This window comes from Tiliqua scincoides, chromosome 7, assembly GCF_035046505.1.
Source record: "Tiliqua scincoides isolate rTilSci1 chromosome 7, rTilSci1.hap2, whole genome shotgun sequence".
In the NCBI taxonomy this organism is placed as follows: domain Eukaryota; kingdom Metazoa; phylum Chordata; class Lepidosauria; order Squamata; family Scincidae; genus Tiliqua; species Tiliqua scincoides.
In genome coordinates this window covers 43588065-43603131 of record NC_089827.1, presented here as the reverse complement: position 1 = coordinate 43603131, position 15067 = coordinate 43588065, and the positions used below count along the sequence as shown (strand labels likewise).

The window sequence follows — 15067 nt, the reverse complement described above, 5'->3', positions numbered from 1 at the left end:
TCTGACCTGACTGGACAAAATGGCCTGTCTCAGTATCAAGCAGCTTCATAAGGTTCTCATACATTCATGTTTGCTTGTGCTTTTCAGAAGTAATGTTATGGGGATCCTGCCTTAACTGATCCAGGTCTAGCTGTGGTGATCCGGTGGGACTCTTGTGGCCTACCGTGCGGGGATGGCAGAAAGAAGCAAGGACCACAACCCATGCACCTGATTTTTGCTTGAAATTAGGCAAGATCAGGTCTTGAAAGAAGAGACAAATGAAACAAAATTCTAACATAAACTGTCTAGATGTTTCCTAGCTAGACGTATGTACTTATTTGCACTTACTTTTCCTATTGGCTACTCTAGTGGCCGGAAACCCAGACCGAGTTCCCTGGGTGTCCCCTTGGTCATAAGTAAGTGGGTGGACATGACCAACTGACAGGTGTTGACAGACCCCAGCAGGGTGCTGGTGTTTTCTGCCTGGCCTGTTATTCTAACTGGTACCCAATACACATGTGAGGTTAAGCCCTTCAGATGGATATGCCAATTGCAGGGTCTATAATGGGAAATTATACTAATTGACTAATGCAAACTAGTACTGTGTTGCATATGCATAGGAGCTTCCCAGTTAAGGTGAAGGGATCTGGTTTGCCACACCAGTGCTGGGTTTTTAAATTTTATTTTATTAGCCTGTGGTGTTTTGTTTTTTTAAACTTCTTCAGCAAAGTCATTTCTGAGTCTAACTATCGATATTTCCCAGTAGTTTTCACTTTCCTTACCAGGCTCAAATTGCCAGGACTTGTGTGTTGGGATCCAGTAGTGTATTGAATTAATTAATTCTTCCGAAGAAAACTCCTTTGAGAGGAGTTCCTAAGTGGTAGGCAATTACTTGTGATTCATTAGTTTGTCACCTTATTGGAAATGACAGACAGGCAATCCCATATTCTCTTTCTTTCCTTGCAAATGGAAAGGGGGGGGGCTCTTCAAACTGGATAGACAATCCAGTTTCATTGATAGGTACTGACATGATGTGTGAATGGACGAACATGCTCCTCCCTCACAAGAGGAAAGTCATGGTTCCCAGCCTGTGAGATGACTTTTTAAAAGTTTAGAGAAGTGGATGGAAGAGCAACCCTATCAATGGCAAGTAAGCACAATGACTAAACAGAACTTTCATTTCCAGGTACAGTATATCCAGTGACATCGCTAGGGCGGTGCAGGCTAAACTGGGTGACACGCACAGGGGTGGTGACACCACTACTGGCCAAGTTTTTTAAATCTTGGTACTTTTGAATAATACCATGATGTTACATTTCATTCGATGCCTAATTTCATGTAGAATGCAGTGAAACAAACTGCAATCTTTATACTCTCAAATGTTCTACCAGAAAACCAGTAGGGTGGGGCAATGGTGCATCACCATGCCCACTGCCTGGGGCATTGCCCTGCCCACTGCATGGGAGGCAGTCCATCATGGGGGTGACACACTGGTCTCCCAACAGGGTGACACAAACCATAGTGATGCCACTGAGTATGTCTCTAAATGCCAGATGCAGGAGACAAACAATATCTGACTGTTATTGAAAACAGGGTGTTGGACTAGATAGTCTAGCTCAGTTCAGCAAGGGAATTCTTCTGTTCCTCTTTCCTCACAAAAAGCATATAATAGCTGTAGGTGATGGTATTCACATCGAGACATTGTCTTTCACATTGGATCTCAGTAGTGTATTTTGGATGAGAATGTAGAGAGCATGGTGACAGTCCACACTGACAATACGCAATGGAGACTGGAAGCTAGGCAGGAGACAAGGGTTTGTTTGCATGGCCACCTTCTCCCTGAGTGGTACCTAAACAAAGGGTGTGTAGGCTGCTTACAATATCCGAAGGAAGAGTTCGCAGGAGACAATTGTCTCCAAAGGAAGACTTCACTGAAACAAAGAACAAGTTGAAGGAATTATGACTTCTTTCAGGTGGCAGGATTTAAGCCCACAAAAGTTCCTGACACCAGAGACCTTTGGAGTATCAGGAAGAGAGCTGGCTTGTATGCTTCTTTCCAAAGAAGCAAATTACCAATGTAAATCAGATCTTCAGGATTAATCCAAGCACCAGACAGGATGAAGGTAGGGTAAATCCCTACACCTGATGTAGGGATTGGTATTCCTCTGGTGAGTTTCCCATCCCTGGGCCCAGTACACTATATGAATCATGGCCAGTGTGTTATGAGTTCCCCCTGCCTCTGCTGGCAGACCTCAATGGCAATAGCTGCTCTGCACAGATACTGCATGCAGGGAAGGCTATTGGGAATCTCTATGAGACAAGCAGGTCATTCGCCCTATTTAAGCTAGCCTTGCTGTCATGGTGTGTGCCGTATGAAGTCCGTCTAAGCTGTGCACTGCTGTATATTGAAGAGCAATTTTCCCTCTTATTCCAAGTTAGTAACTGCATCTTGCAAGTTCTAATAGGAGACATCAAATGATTCATTTTCTCACACTTCTAGAAAAGCTGTCACTTCATTAGAAATCTGAGGTAATTAGATAGCTGGTGGTTCCATCTCATATCATGGACACAAAAACACTTTGATCTTGTATGCTTCATTCAGCTTCATAACTTTTAGGCCATGAATACAGTCCTCTGAGCTGTTGGAGAAGACCTCTCCCAAAATATTGGACTTCCCTGTGTCTACCAGCATGATGTCAGAGGTCATTAGTGCGGTGTGGTGGTTTGTGTGTTGGAGTAGGATCCTGGAGACCTGTGTTCAAATCCCCATTCAGCCATGAGCTAAGCTTGTACCTGTCACTGAGCCTAGCCTACCTTTCAAGGATGTTGTGAGGACAAAATAGGGAGAGAATTCTGCCCTGAGCTCCTTGGAGGAAGGCTAGGCTAAAACTATGATAGAGATTCTGCTTTAATTTGTCAAGTTCAGTGTGTTGTGCATTTTGTTCCAAGTGTGCTTTATATTGGTTAAAACTCCATGACTGTGCCCTAAATTGTAAATATTTGAAAGACTGATTTACAAACTCATTTTTTAAAAATCAACGAGGTGGTCCTTAAAGTGGATTGGGTTGTGCTGATTGATCTTGCAAAGACTTCAGCACATATGACTACATTGCAGCTCAACCAGATGTGACTTAATCTGTTCTTCCAAGATTTTTCTGGGCATGTTAAAAGTGCAATGTGGACTTGTGGTGAAGCATTCCTAGGCCAGTCCAGCATTCTTTCAGACATCACTGAAAGAAGGCAGCTCATCAACATCAGTAAGCGAAAAAGTGGTCAGCTGAATTCATCTTAAATATGATTGATTCTGTCATCCATCTCATATGCTGGATAAAATGGATTTGCAGCATTGTACTGCTTATAAGACTAATGGCCTGTATTTAAATAGTGGATGGAGAGGTAGAGAGGCCAGTCCTAATAGCTCTTGGGCACATGTTGGAGAGAGAAAGGGAAATTCCTAATTATGAAGAGATAGACTCTCATCTCTGGTAGGCATATAACCAGATGTGATTCAGGAGCAAAATCTATCCACTGAAAAATCCAAATGGAATTTGGAGGGGAGGGTTGCAACTCCATCCCCCTGCCCTGATCCAGTGTTGTTTGTGTGTCACTCGTTTGACAATTTGGGGTGCTTATCCACAGGGGGATATACATCCACATCCTTACTCAAAGACAAATCTAACCAGTTCAGTGGGACCTGAGTGAGCATCATGATGTACAGATATGGACATGAAGATTATTATTAACATTGCTATCCTACCTTTCTGCTCAATGGACCTCAAGGCAGCCAACAAAATGTGCTTAACACAATCTGCATTCACATCAGCTTCACCTATGGAAGCTTGCTTTTGCCCACATGGATTTCCTTTGCTGGATCAGGGTGCCTGTCTCCATTTCTAACAGCCAATAATCATCTATTAGGAAGAAAAGACATTCTGTTCTTGTTTTGAGTTTACATTTTCTTGTCTTTGTGTCCTTGTATTTAACCCATGGGCTGCCCCCTAAAGACATATACCCATAATTTGCTTGTCCTTTGCTTTAAGAAGCAATTTTTATTTATTTTTTAAAATCTCTCACACTAATATAGATAGACAGACTTTTGCAGGAACTGCAACATTGGAGGGTGGCAGTGGGGGGAGGAAATCAGCTAAAGCATTTCTTGTGATCATGTCTAGGATTCTTATCTTTGTGCTTATGTTTTAAATAATGGCATGATTAGCAAGGGTGAAGAGAGGCTGATGCTCCACTGGCAGCATGATCAATTTGATGTGCATGCGGTAGTCTGCTCATTAATGCAAAACTAACCTCCGCTGCCTGGCTCTCCCTCTCCATTCCCTCACTATTTTATTATAATTTGACAAACACCAGCTTTCACTGGAGCTTGGAAGAACAAAGTTCTTTATCACACCAAAGAAGTTACTTGTCCCCATCACAATAGATCAGCTGCAGATCTATAATTAGTGTTCATCCTTTCAGCTTTTTTCGTCATCATCATTCATCACTGGCATCACCACCGTTAGCACCTAAAGATCAGTCATAGAGACCAAAGCTCAGGTGACACATAGGGAAGAATGATGGTGTAGCTTAGACAAGTTAGCCCAATCCTAACCAGTACTGTTCTCTTACCCCATGTTGAGCTCCACTCTGCTCAATGGGGCTAGGGATCTGCACCAGCAAAATCGCTCTTCGAAGTCCAAGAGGCCCTGTGTAGGTTTTCCAGGACCAGGAAGGAAGTTAGGATATGGCGGAAGTCTCCTCCAACATTCTCACCCCCTCTCAGGCCTGAATCACCCCCTTCCTGCCCTCTCCTTCCCTGAAACACTCCTTCCCCACCTACATTCTGCCCTCCCCTGCACCAATCGGTACTGTACTTACCAGCTTTGGTGCCCGTTAGACTGGATTCAGTGCCTCTGGGATGGTTCTGGCCTTCCTGCGCCTGTTCCCTGCTCGTAAGTCATCAAAAACGTGCTTTATGGCAAGTTTCCAATGCTTAGCACTGGCCATTGGATTGGGCCACGAGCTACAAATTGGGAGTTCCTTGGTGTTTTCACCTCTGCCATGAACTTCATTAGGTGCCCTTGGTCAAACCACTCCCTCCTGCCTCAGTCTTCTGCAGTATAGGGATAATAATACTGACTAAGGGCCCAATCCTATTTAATTTTCCAGTGCTGGTGCAGCTGCGCCAGTGGGGCATGCACTGCATTTTGTGGTGGGGCAGCAGTCAGAGAGGCCTCCTGAAGGTATGGGAACATTTGTTCTCTTACCTTGGAGCTGCATTGTGGCTGCACCGGTGCTGGAAAGTTGGATAGGATTGGGCCCTTACTTAACAGAGCTTTTGTATGGACACAGTCAAGATAATACATGTGAACATAGCTCAGGAATTGCTATGCAAATGCTCTCTCTAGTCGGTCCACTTGTCCAAGCTTTTATCCCTTAGATAACAAGGAGAATTTTGGTATAATGATTTGTGTACAAAATTGGGCAGAATTTTCAGGCACAGAAGTTGTCTGTGGGAGATGACTGGTTTGATCATCATTGCTTTGGCTAAATCAGTAGTTTTTCATTATGCATGTATCATTAACCAGGCCAACTGGGGCTCTTTTATAATCTCACTCTTCTTGACATTTATCCCTTGCGATTTTTCACTCATCTTAAAATCACATTTTTAGATTTTTTTTTAAAAAAGGATTTTTTTGTTCCCTCACTGGTGGTTTTTCCACTGCTTTTCAGTATGTGGAAAATGAATTAGATCTCAAAGTGGACTTTTTCATAAACGGCTCTATCTTATAAGGGACTTACGGGCTCTTTGGAAAGGTGCTGATCAAATGTCACTGACTCTTTGGGTACCAGGGAAAATCTCTCTCAATGCTAGTTACTACTCACCACTTCACACTAACTACTACTTTTTTTGTTAACTTGTGCTGCATTCACATTAAGTAATTACTTATGCGTTCGGTATTTCTATTGGAATTATTCAAGAATGTGGGCTTTCTATTATTCACACTTATTTACAAGGACATCTGCAAGAGGGATCTGAAGGCCTTAGGAGTGGACCTCAACAGGTGGGAAACCCTGGCCTCTGAGCAGCCCGCTTGGAAGCAGGCTGTGCAGCATGGCCTTTCCCAGTTTGAAGAGACACTTTGCCAACAGTCTGGGGCAAAGAGGCAAAGAAGGAAGGCCCATAGCCAGGGAGACAGACCAGGGACAGACTGCACTTGCTCCCAGTGTGGAAGGGATTGTCACTCCCAAACTGGCCTTTTGAGCCACACTAGACGCTGTTCCAGAACCACCATTCAGAGCGCGATACCAGAGTCTTTCGAGACTGAAGGTTGCCTACAGAGAGAATGTACAGAAGTTCCCCCACACTGGAGATAGTGTTTAGTAAAATCATATCAGGATGTATTTGCTTCTAGAAAGAAGTAGACATCTTGTTCATAGCAGACAGAGGCATTCTGGGAAGGAATGGACTACTCTGGACATGTGCATGAATAGAAACAATTCAGGTGTAGAATCATGCACTCCTGTTTAATTTGGCATCTATAGTCCCTTTCTTACTTTAACACCCTTCTCTGAACTGATCGAGGCATCCAGTATTAGCACATGGTACAACCCTCTTTTAGGACTTACCACTTGGGAATAGAGGTAGGAGATTGCAACCTTGAATGCATCTCCACATAAAATATGCCATGTACCTAGGAAACCAGCAATTCAAAAATGCCCCTTCTTCCTTGACATTCTACTTTACCATAAGAAGGGTGTAGAAACTATTCAGTCAAGTTATTCTCCACTTGAATTTTGAAGTGTTTATACTGACTGTGTAGAAGATTGTCCTTAAACGAGAATACAAGAGTGAAAGTGTGGTAAGTCAGCTAAACTGAAGTACATAATTGCTTATGATAACACTGCCTCAGTCGATTGCTAAAACTCAGTTACTATTTGTTACAGCACTTCTGAGTAACTCACAGATAAAATGTCCAGCCACTATTTAGAACTTTATGAGGTAACCTAGTTCAAGTAAACATCCACCCACGTAACCTAAGAACATAAGAAGAGCCCTGCTGGATAAGGCCAAGGACCCATCTAATTCTGCTCCCAGTATCTCATGGTAGCCCACCCAATGCCTCAGAGAGCACTCAAGGCATCATCATACCTATATCTTGTTACTACTCCCTTGATCTGGCATTCAGAGATAGGCTACTTCTAAAGTGCAGAGGTGGCATATAGTCATTATGGCTTATAATTCATATAAGCCATATGGATTATAAAGGCTTTCCCCCGCCATAAATCTGTCCATTCTCCTGTTAAAGACATCTAGGCTAGATGTCATCACAATATGCTGAGGCAAGGAGTTCTACAGATTAATTACATGCTGGGTAAAGAAATATTTACAGCTATGCTGGGTGATGCCATCTTAAGCAAACATACTAGGGGGATATTTGGCCACTGGAGGCCTCCTCGGGGTAAGGGAACATTACTTCCTTTGGTAACCAGCAGCTGCCGTGGTCAACTCGGACCTATGCCAGTTTGATTGCTGACACAAGTCTGAGTTGATCTGTGAAGAAGAATCAGTCCTGGGAAGGGGGTCGGGATTTGGTGTGCACTTCTGCCACCAAACCCACTGCCTTCCCAGGCCTGATCTGCCCTCCCCCCACCCTGTTAATGCCCCGTTTCACCTGCCCCTTTCACCCCCTCCCCACCTTCCTCCAAACCCCACTGCCAGCTTACCTGCACCAGTGGGCATCCTGCATCTGCCTTTGCACTGACCCAGCAGCTAACTGCTTGCGCCAGTGGCCAGGCCCTGCTCACTGGCCTGATCATGTTTCTTCCTAGTCACGGAACATGTTAGTGCAAAGGCCCCATTAGGATCTGGCCGTCAGTGAGCTTTGTCTCTGAGTGAGGATTTGAACTTCAGTCTCTGTAGTCCTAGTCTGACTCCTTAGTCACTATGAGGGCTGGGAGGAGATATGCTGGGGGAGGGAGTGAGGTGGGAGGATGTGGAACTCAGCTCTGCCAGATCCTGAGCTCTGTGTTGGGCTGCATGGCCCAGAGCAACTCCAGAGCTGCCGCAGAATCGTGTAGCCCCTTTGCAGGGCTACTTTCCTTTACCCAGGCAAAGGGGACGATGTTGTGGCGGCCATTTTCAGTGCCACGGCAGCCCCACACTCTGGACAGGATTGGGCTCTTATTCAGAATAACTATTTCACAGTCCTGCACCTTCCTCTCCTGTAGGCTCTCCAAAGCTTAAGCCTAAGCACCTTGTGTGACAGAGGGCTCAGATCTGAACATTTAGTATTGTTGCTCTTTTTTATCATACAACAACAAACCTTTATTAGGCATATACTTTTTTTTTATCATTTGAATATATCTATTGTTGTTGTTTTTTTAAAAAAAAATACTGTGTATTGTTTACTGCTGGGATTGGGTGGGCTAAAAATAAATATAAGCCAGCTAATAAAGGCAACAGATAACACAGCTGGAATTCCAGAGTCTGCAAACACCCAGGCACCATGCTAAAGCCCATACAGTTGATATCCCCATTAGAATCAGGTATGGGTGCTGCAGCAAAGGGAAAACATTGACTTGTGAACAGATTAGACAATTTTCAGTGCACTGAAGTGCAGAAAAAACAAATGCAGTATTGAGTCCCTGAGAAAATCATTCGAAAGTAATCATTTTGTAAATTGAGGTCATAGAAACCCTTCAGAAATCAGTTTAAAAAAACTAAAAAAAAACTGTGCTTGTGTCTTTCAGATCGAAATGTTAGAGCACAAATATGGAGGTCACCTGGTCTCTCGGAGGGCAGCCTGCACAATCCAGACTGCCTTCCGGCAGTATCAGCTCAGCAAAAACTTTGAGAAGATACGGAACTCGCTCCTGGAGAGCCGCATGCCCCGGCGAATTTCACTGCGGAAAGTCCGAGTCCAGAACTCTGAAAGTTTTTCTGCTGAGAAAGCCCTGGTTGAAGGATACAACTTCGTTGGCATCCCCTTGGTAAGATCACCATCTTTGCCAGCCACAATCAGTGGGGCGCTGACTGAATTGGAGGACTCTTTCACCGAGCAGGTCCAGTCTTTGGCCAAATCTATAGATGATGCCCTCAGCACGTGGAGCCTGAAGACTATGTGTTCCCTTCAGGATGGCAGCTCCTACCAGATAAGGGAGACTTTCAGTACCAGCGCGATGCAACCAAGCCAAGACTTGGAAGCGGAACTGAAGGACCCACAAAAGGAAGAAGGGTTACTACCAGATACACTGCCAAAGAGCAGCAGCACCCTCATGATGGCTTTCAGGGATGTCACTGTCCAGATTGACAACAAGAACATCTCCGTCTCCTCATCTACCTCGGTGTCTATGGCAAACTGCCTCGCCAACAACACCCAGGCTGGGGTTTCTCAACCTGCCAAAATAGAAGAAATTCCCGAGGAAGGGGAAAAAGAAAGCAAAGAGCCTCAATCTGCTCTGGAAGTGCAGCCAGATTCTGGAATCCTCCAGAACAGTCACACAGTGACTGAAGTGAACGCCAGCACCAATGGCTTGGCGGTAGGGGAGACTGAGCAAGAACAAATGGTGGTGCAGAAGCTCCACTTTGCCTCCACCAATGAAACTGGACAGAACAAAAGCTCAGAGGCTGAAAATGTAGATATTTCAGAGCAGCTGAGCAGTAGCAGCACCTCCACCTCAGCCAAATCTGCCTCAGAGTTATCCTCAAAGGAAGCCCTGCAGGCCATGATCTTGAGCCTCCCACGGTACCACTGTGAAAATCCAGCCAGCTGCAAATCTCCTACTCTTTCCACGGATACCATGAGGAAGCGGCTCTATCGCATTGGGCTAAACCTCTTTAACATGTAAGTGGCTAATCAGATATCTCTTGGCTTTCCTCGATTGATGACAATAGGCTGTCAGAAACAATTAGGTTAGACTCATCCCAGTAATGTTACTTCCATTTTCAGCGAGGGGTTGAGCCCTTTAGGGACCAAAGCATCCATGATAGTCTGTCTACCGCACTGAAGCCCTGACAGAGATGTGGAGAGAAAGAATCCATGCTCACATGATGGGTTGCACAGTGCTGAAGACAGATGTTTGGCTGCCATCCAAATAGGGACAGATTACCATCTCTGTTTTTTTCCTTTTTTTTTTTTTAAATAAAGGGGAGTTTTAAAAAAGAAAAAATACCTCAGGTTTTGTGCTTGCTGTACAGAGATTCACCACTTGGGTCTCAACATTTTGGCTGCCTGTTTTCTTTTGGTGAACTTGGTCGTATTTTGCACCTGACAGAGACAATTTAGTCTGTCTCTCAGCTAAGGCCAATGTTCTGTGAAAAATAGCGGTAGGTGTGAAAAAAGCACAGGCATAGCAGCCTGAAAACCTGAGTCAGAGGAGGTCAAAAGCATTTAATTTCGGATATGCAGAAGTGGGTTCAGTTTCAAAGGCATTTGGAGCTGTTCCGTTGGCTCTCAGCATGACTCTCTGAACTTCAATCAAACCTTCAGGGAATATTGTAATTCACCCTTGTGTGACTTCCTAATGCATTTCTTCAGCAGGTAATTATTCCATTCATTAGATGGTAATAGCAGATGGCTTACCTCTTGGACTGCTAATTTTATTTACTCAAAGATTAACAACAATATAGAACTTGGAATAATTTTTTAATTGCATTTTCATCCCGCCATTTCTCCAAGGAGCTCAGGGTGGCATCCAGCTCAGATATGCGTAGCTGCTGTAGATCTTCTACAGTGAAGACAGATGCAAAGGATTCATTCTGCTTCTCTGCAATTTGCGTGCTGTCTTTAAGCTTCCTTTTTATTCCCTTGTCTAACAGCCCAACTGCCTCCCTGCTTTTGCAGTATTTAAAGATTTTTTAAACAAGTTTTATTGTTTGCCTTGAAATCTTTGGCCGTACTCTCCTCGTATTCTTTTTTTGTATTCCTTCTTGTCAGCTTTGATTTCTTTTGCCACAGTTTGTGACCTTTTGTTCTCCTAATTTGGGCCAGGCTTCCATTTTCTGAAGGAAGACTTATTGCCCTCTATAGCTTCCTTGACTCAATTTGTGAGCGAAACTTCCTACTCCTCCTGAAACCAATGGTGCCTCAACCACTTTATAAAGAGGTATAAATGTTTGAAGAATTTTGAGAGAAGCCAAAAAGAGTTTTGATAAGACTAGGGGGGAAAGCATTGCTCATATTTCTACATCCTATTAGATCTCATTGTATGTGAAAGTGGGCTAGAGACTGCTTAGGCCCAGAAATGGTCTGAAGGTGCACAATGAAACCACATTTTGCACCTTCAGTCCATTTCTGGGCCCAAGCAGTCTCTAGCTGAAGCTAAGGAAGACTTCTTGCTTAGAAACCGGTCAGAATCCAACTTCCTTACTTCAAAACTGAACAGAAAAAAGGACCCTACTTAATAATTTCCCAAATGGAGCATATCTGGTTGACATTGGTCACCCCTTGACCTAAGGTTCATTCACACAAAAGCAAATAATTGCTAGTATTGAACAATTAGAGCTGGTGATACTCATTCTCTCCATCTCCCAAAACTCACCTCTTTTTTGCACCACAATCACAGTTCTGTCTCTGTCTCTCTACCTCCCCCAGTGGAATTAATTACCAATTGTCCAATACCCCTGATGATAATAAAAAATAATGACTTCTGGTTGCCAAATGACTTTAACGCTTTTCCGTTTCAGCATGTGGTTGTCTATATGAGGCCTCAGCGATAGGAAAAGCTCCCCATAGAACAACAACTGTTATTGTGCCCACTAATAAATGCTGGGATGCTTGGTTATATAAACCTCCCCGACAGGGTTTAATAACACTGACAGCTTACCTACAGGATTATAACTGCTGCCCAATACAAAATTGGGTCTATGTGGCCCAAGAGGTCATCTTGGTGGCCTTGTTCTCCTTGTCTTCAATCATCTAACTCTCCCACGAGCAATTATTGAGTAATATTCTGCATTGTGACAGACTCCTGCAAGCTGATTGAATGCATTTGCGACTTGGCACTTCAAACGGCAACACATTCTGTGGCTAGTGGGTGGAATTCCTGGAATGGAGAAAGCCTCATTATGCAGTGCCTGCTCTAATAGCGGTGTTTGTGTGGGCTGCCATCTCTGTAGGCGGAAGGGAAGCCAGAAGAGCTGTAGGAATCCCACAGCATACAGCCAAAGTTGATTAGCTCCTTGGGAAAACAGGAGGGAATATTGCTGGCTAAACCCAGAGACAACACAGGTGGCACACAGTGCACAAGGGAGACAGGGCAGGGGACAATAATATAGCTTAGCTAAAGCATCCAACACCCAGAAGCACTAAAATTTTAAACAGATACCCCTTGCAGCCTCCCCAGGCCTCAGATGGTCTATGAAAACTGGAAGTGCCTTTCTAAGGCCTCCAGGAGGCTTTCTGAAATATTTACAGCTATGCTGAGCTGTTTTTTGGCATTTTGTTCCAGCGCAGGATAGGATTGCACCCATAGTTGCTGTTATTTCAAGTTTATGTTTTCAACTACTGATCCATATCCAATAATATGGGAACTGATGACCAAAAACTAACAGTTGGTGTGACTTTCACAGCCAGCTTAGCTGCCTTTCTTCTTGCCTTGCCAGCACTGCAAGGCATTCTAATACAGACCTGGTTTTTTCCTCCATTGTTCAATTCTTTTTTGAGTCTCCCTAAAGGTCCTGGCAAGTACCCCTGATGGTACACGTATTCTAGGTTGGGAACCACTGGTCTATACTAACCATCAGCAAATCTCCAGTGTTTTATACAGTGGTCTTTCCCAGTCTTGCCTGGAGATGCCAGAGTTTGAACCCAGGGCCTTCAGCATGAAAAACAGGTGCTCTGCTACTGAGTCACAACCTGCTCCTCCCATTTATCAGGTGGCTGCCTGTAGAAAATAGATTGCCTTTTGATGGAAGATGGGACTACTTGCACATGGCATGGTATGGTATTTTGTTTTTAAATGAAACAAATAGCAACTTGCAGAAGTCTGTCACAATTCAGAATATTATTCAGTAATTGCTCATGAGGGAGTTAGATGATTGAAGATAAGGAGAACCAGGTCACTGAGAAGGCCACTTCAAATTGTCATAACATTTAACACGTTTTGGTCTCTTTGATCCCCCAAACCATTTAATTGCAAAGATTGTCCTCAGCAATAGAAGTGTCAGTGTTGGGAGAAAGTGCTGTAATCTGCTCAGATCCCATAAGACAGAGCAAAATATTTAATAAATCTATTAAATAAATAACAAAATTGGGTAGAAACAATACCTATTCCTTGGTGCAGGCTCTTTAAATGAAGCAGGGAATGAAAGCCTGTATCCTCTGCTTTGATTGAAGAGCCCACGTAGATGATGAGGCCAGGTAAGGGGTGCATAGATATTTTTTTTGGTGGGGAGTAGCACTGCCTGGGAGGTGGTGTATTATTGGGCTGCCTCAGGCACCCCAATAGCTTCAGGTGGCCCTGCTGCCATCCCAATATCACAAGTACAGCCCTATTTATCTGTCAAGGCTTCAAGAAGTCCTCCGAACCAAAAAGAATTGTAAACTGTAATTATACCTTTCTGGGAGGAAGCTACAAAAATTAAATTATTGTATCCCTTCAATGAAGTACTTCCTTTTTTCACATGAATGTGACTATTATGATTGTGACTTCAGAGAGCATCATGTGGAAGTGCCCTTAAACAGAAAAATCCATACTTTCAAAGTTGATGCTCTCTGTAGCCTCCATAATGAATTAATATTTCCCCAATAGTTTTGCTTGTTAGAATTACCTTTTTCTGGTCTTGTCTGATTGCATCCTGCAACAATGGAATGGTTGTAGAAAAAGCCAAAGGCCCTGTAGCCTGTGATACAACCAATGCACTGAAGACAGATTGTTTTCTGTGTATGTGTAATATTTTCTATATTGCCTTTCTACTATCTAGTGGCATTCAAGGTGACTTCCAAAAGACTGAGAACATCAATACAAAAATTCAGTGATGGTATAAACCCAAGAGTAGATAAAACCTAACTCTCAAAAGTAACAGTCGTATGAGCCCAACAAATGATAGCCACTAGTATGCAACCTGCTAGCGCAAACTAGCTAGTCACTAGTATGCAACTAGTCAACTAGTATGCAACTAGTAACTAGCCACTATGCAACCTGCTAGTGCAAACTTCAGCTCTAGGAGCTGAAGTACGCATACAGTTGCCCCTGACCTTTCTTTCCTTTTCAGAAACCCTGACAAGGGAATCCAGTTCCTTATCTCTCGGGGCTTCATCCCGGACACACCGATTGGAGTGGCGCACTTCCTACTTCAACGCAAGGGGCTCAGCCGACAGATGATTGGAGAATTCCTGGGGAACAGCAAGAAACAGTTCAATCGCGATGTCTTAGAGTAAGTGCTTTTCCCCCACCTCATAGTTTTCCACACCCAATACCATCCATGATTTCTCTACTGAAAATAGTTTGACTCCCTAGTACGTATAATAATTCAAACTTGAAGATGGTTTCTGTGCTCTGGTTTTATCTTACATTGGGTGCAATCCTAACCCCTTATGTCAGTGCTTTCCAGCACTGGCATAAGGGCAATGCAGCTCTGAGGTAAGGGAACAAATATTCCTTTACTTTGAGGAGGTCTCCGTGAGTGACACCCAACTGCAGGATGCAGCACATGTCCCATTGGCACCGCTATGCCAGTGCTGGAAAGCACTGACATAGGGGGTTAGGATTGCGCCCATTGTCTCCAGCACTTGATAGCCACCTGTTTTATCCTGTCCTGTTATACATTGAAAGCTTCTTCAATGATAACCATGCAAATCTTCTGAGGTTTGATCTCTGTCCATGCCACTCTGTGATCTTGGGTTATCTAGGACATGAATGAGCATTCATGCAAGGTGTATCTTTTTTGTTTTAATTTTGTTTAATTTTTTTTTCTTTTACAGAACACAGGTTTACGCAAAACAATTACAGGAAAAGAATAAGCTACATCTAATTTCAAAAAAGAAGAGATGAGAGAAAAAATGGAAAAGAAATTTAGAGATATTTGAGCAATCTATACTATGGCATACTTTACATCCTATGTATCAGGCTGCAATCCTATCCACACTTA

At 43.6% G+C, this 15067-nt stretch overlaps 1 protein-coding gene and 1 long non-coding RNA gene across 3 annotated transcripts in view; one reads left to right on the top strand and one right to left on the bottom strand.

Moving 5' to 3' along the window:
* The window catches only part of IQSEC3 (IQ motif and Sec7 domain ArfGEF 3), a 161184-nt gene that overhangs the window by 118669 nt on the left and 27448 nt on the right, over positions 1-15067 (top strand). Inside the window, exons 6-7 of one of the 2 annotated variants that reach the window (XM_066633344.1) lie at positions 8728-9821; positions 14192-14353. In XM_066633344.1, the coding sequence (XP_066489441.1) occupies positions 8728-9821; positions 14192-14353 (1256 nt within the window). Of the gene's footprint in view, positions 1-8727; positions 9822-14191; positions 14354-15067 lie in introns of those variants that run through there. The other variant, XM_066633345.1, reaches the window with a different exon arrangement.
* LOC136656901 (uncharacterized) overlaps positions 10606-15067 on the bottom strand; it is a 32365-nt gene continuing 27903 nt past the window's right edge. Inside the window, exons 3-4 of the long non-coding RNA XR_010794723.1 lie at positions 14175-14312; positions 10606-10704 (exon numbers count right to left, since the gene is read on the bottom strand). This is a non-coding gene — a long non-coding RNA (uncharacterized lncRNA). The remainder of the gene's footprint in view (positions 10705-14174; positions 14313-15067) is intronic.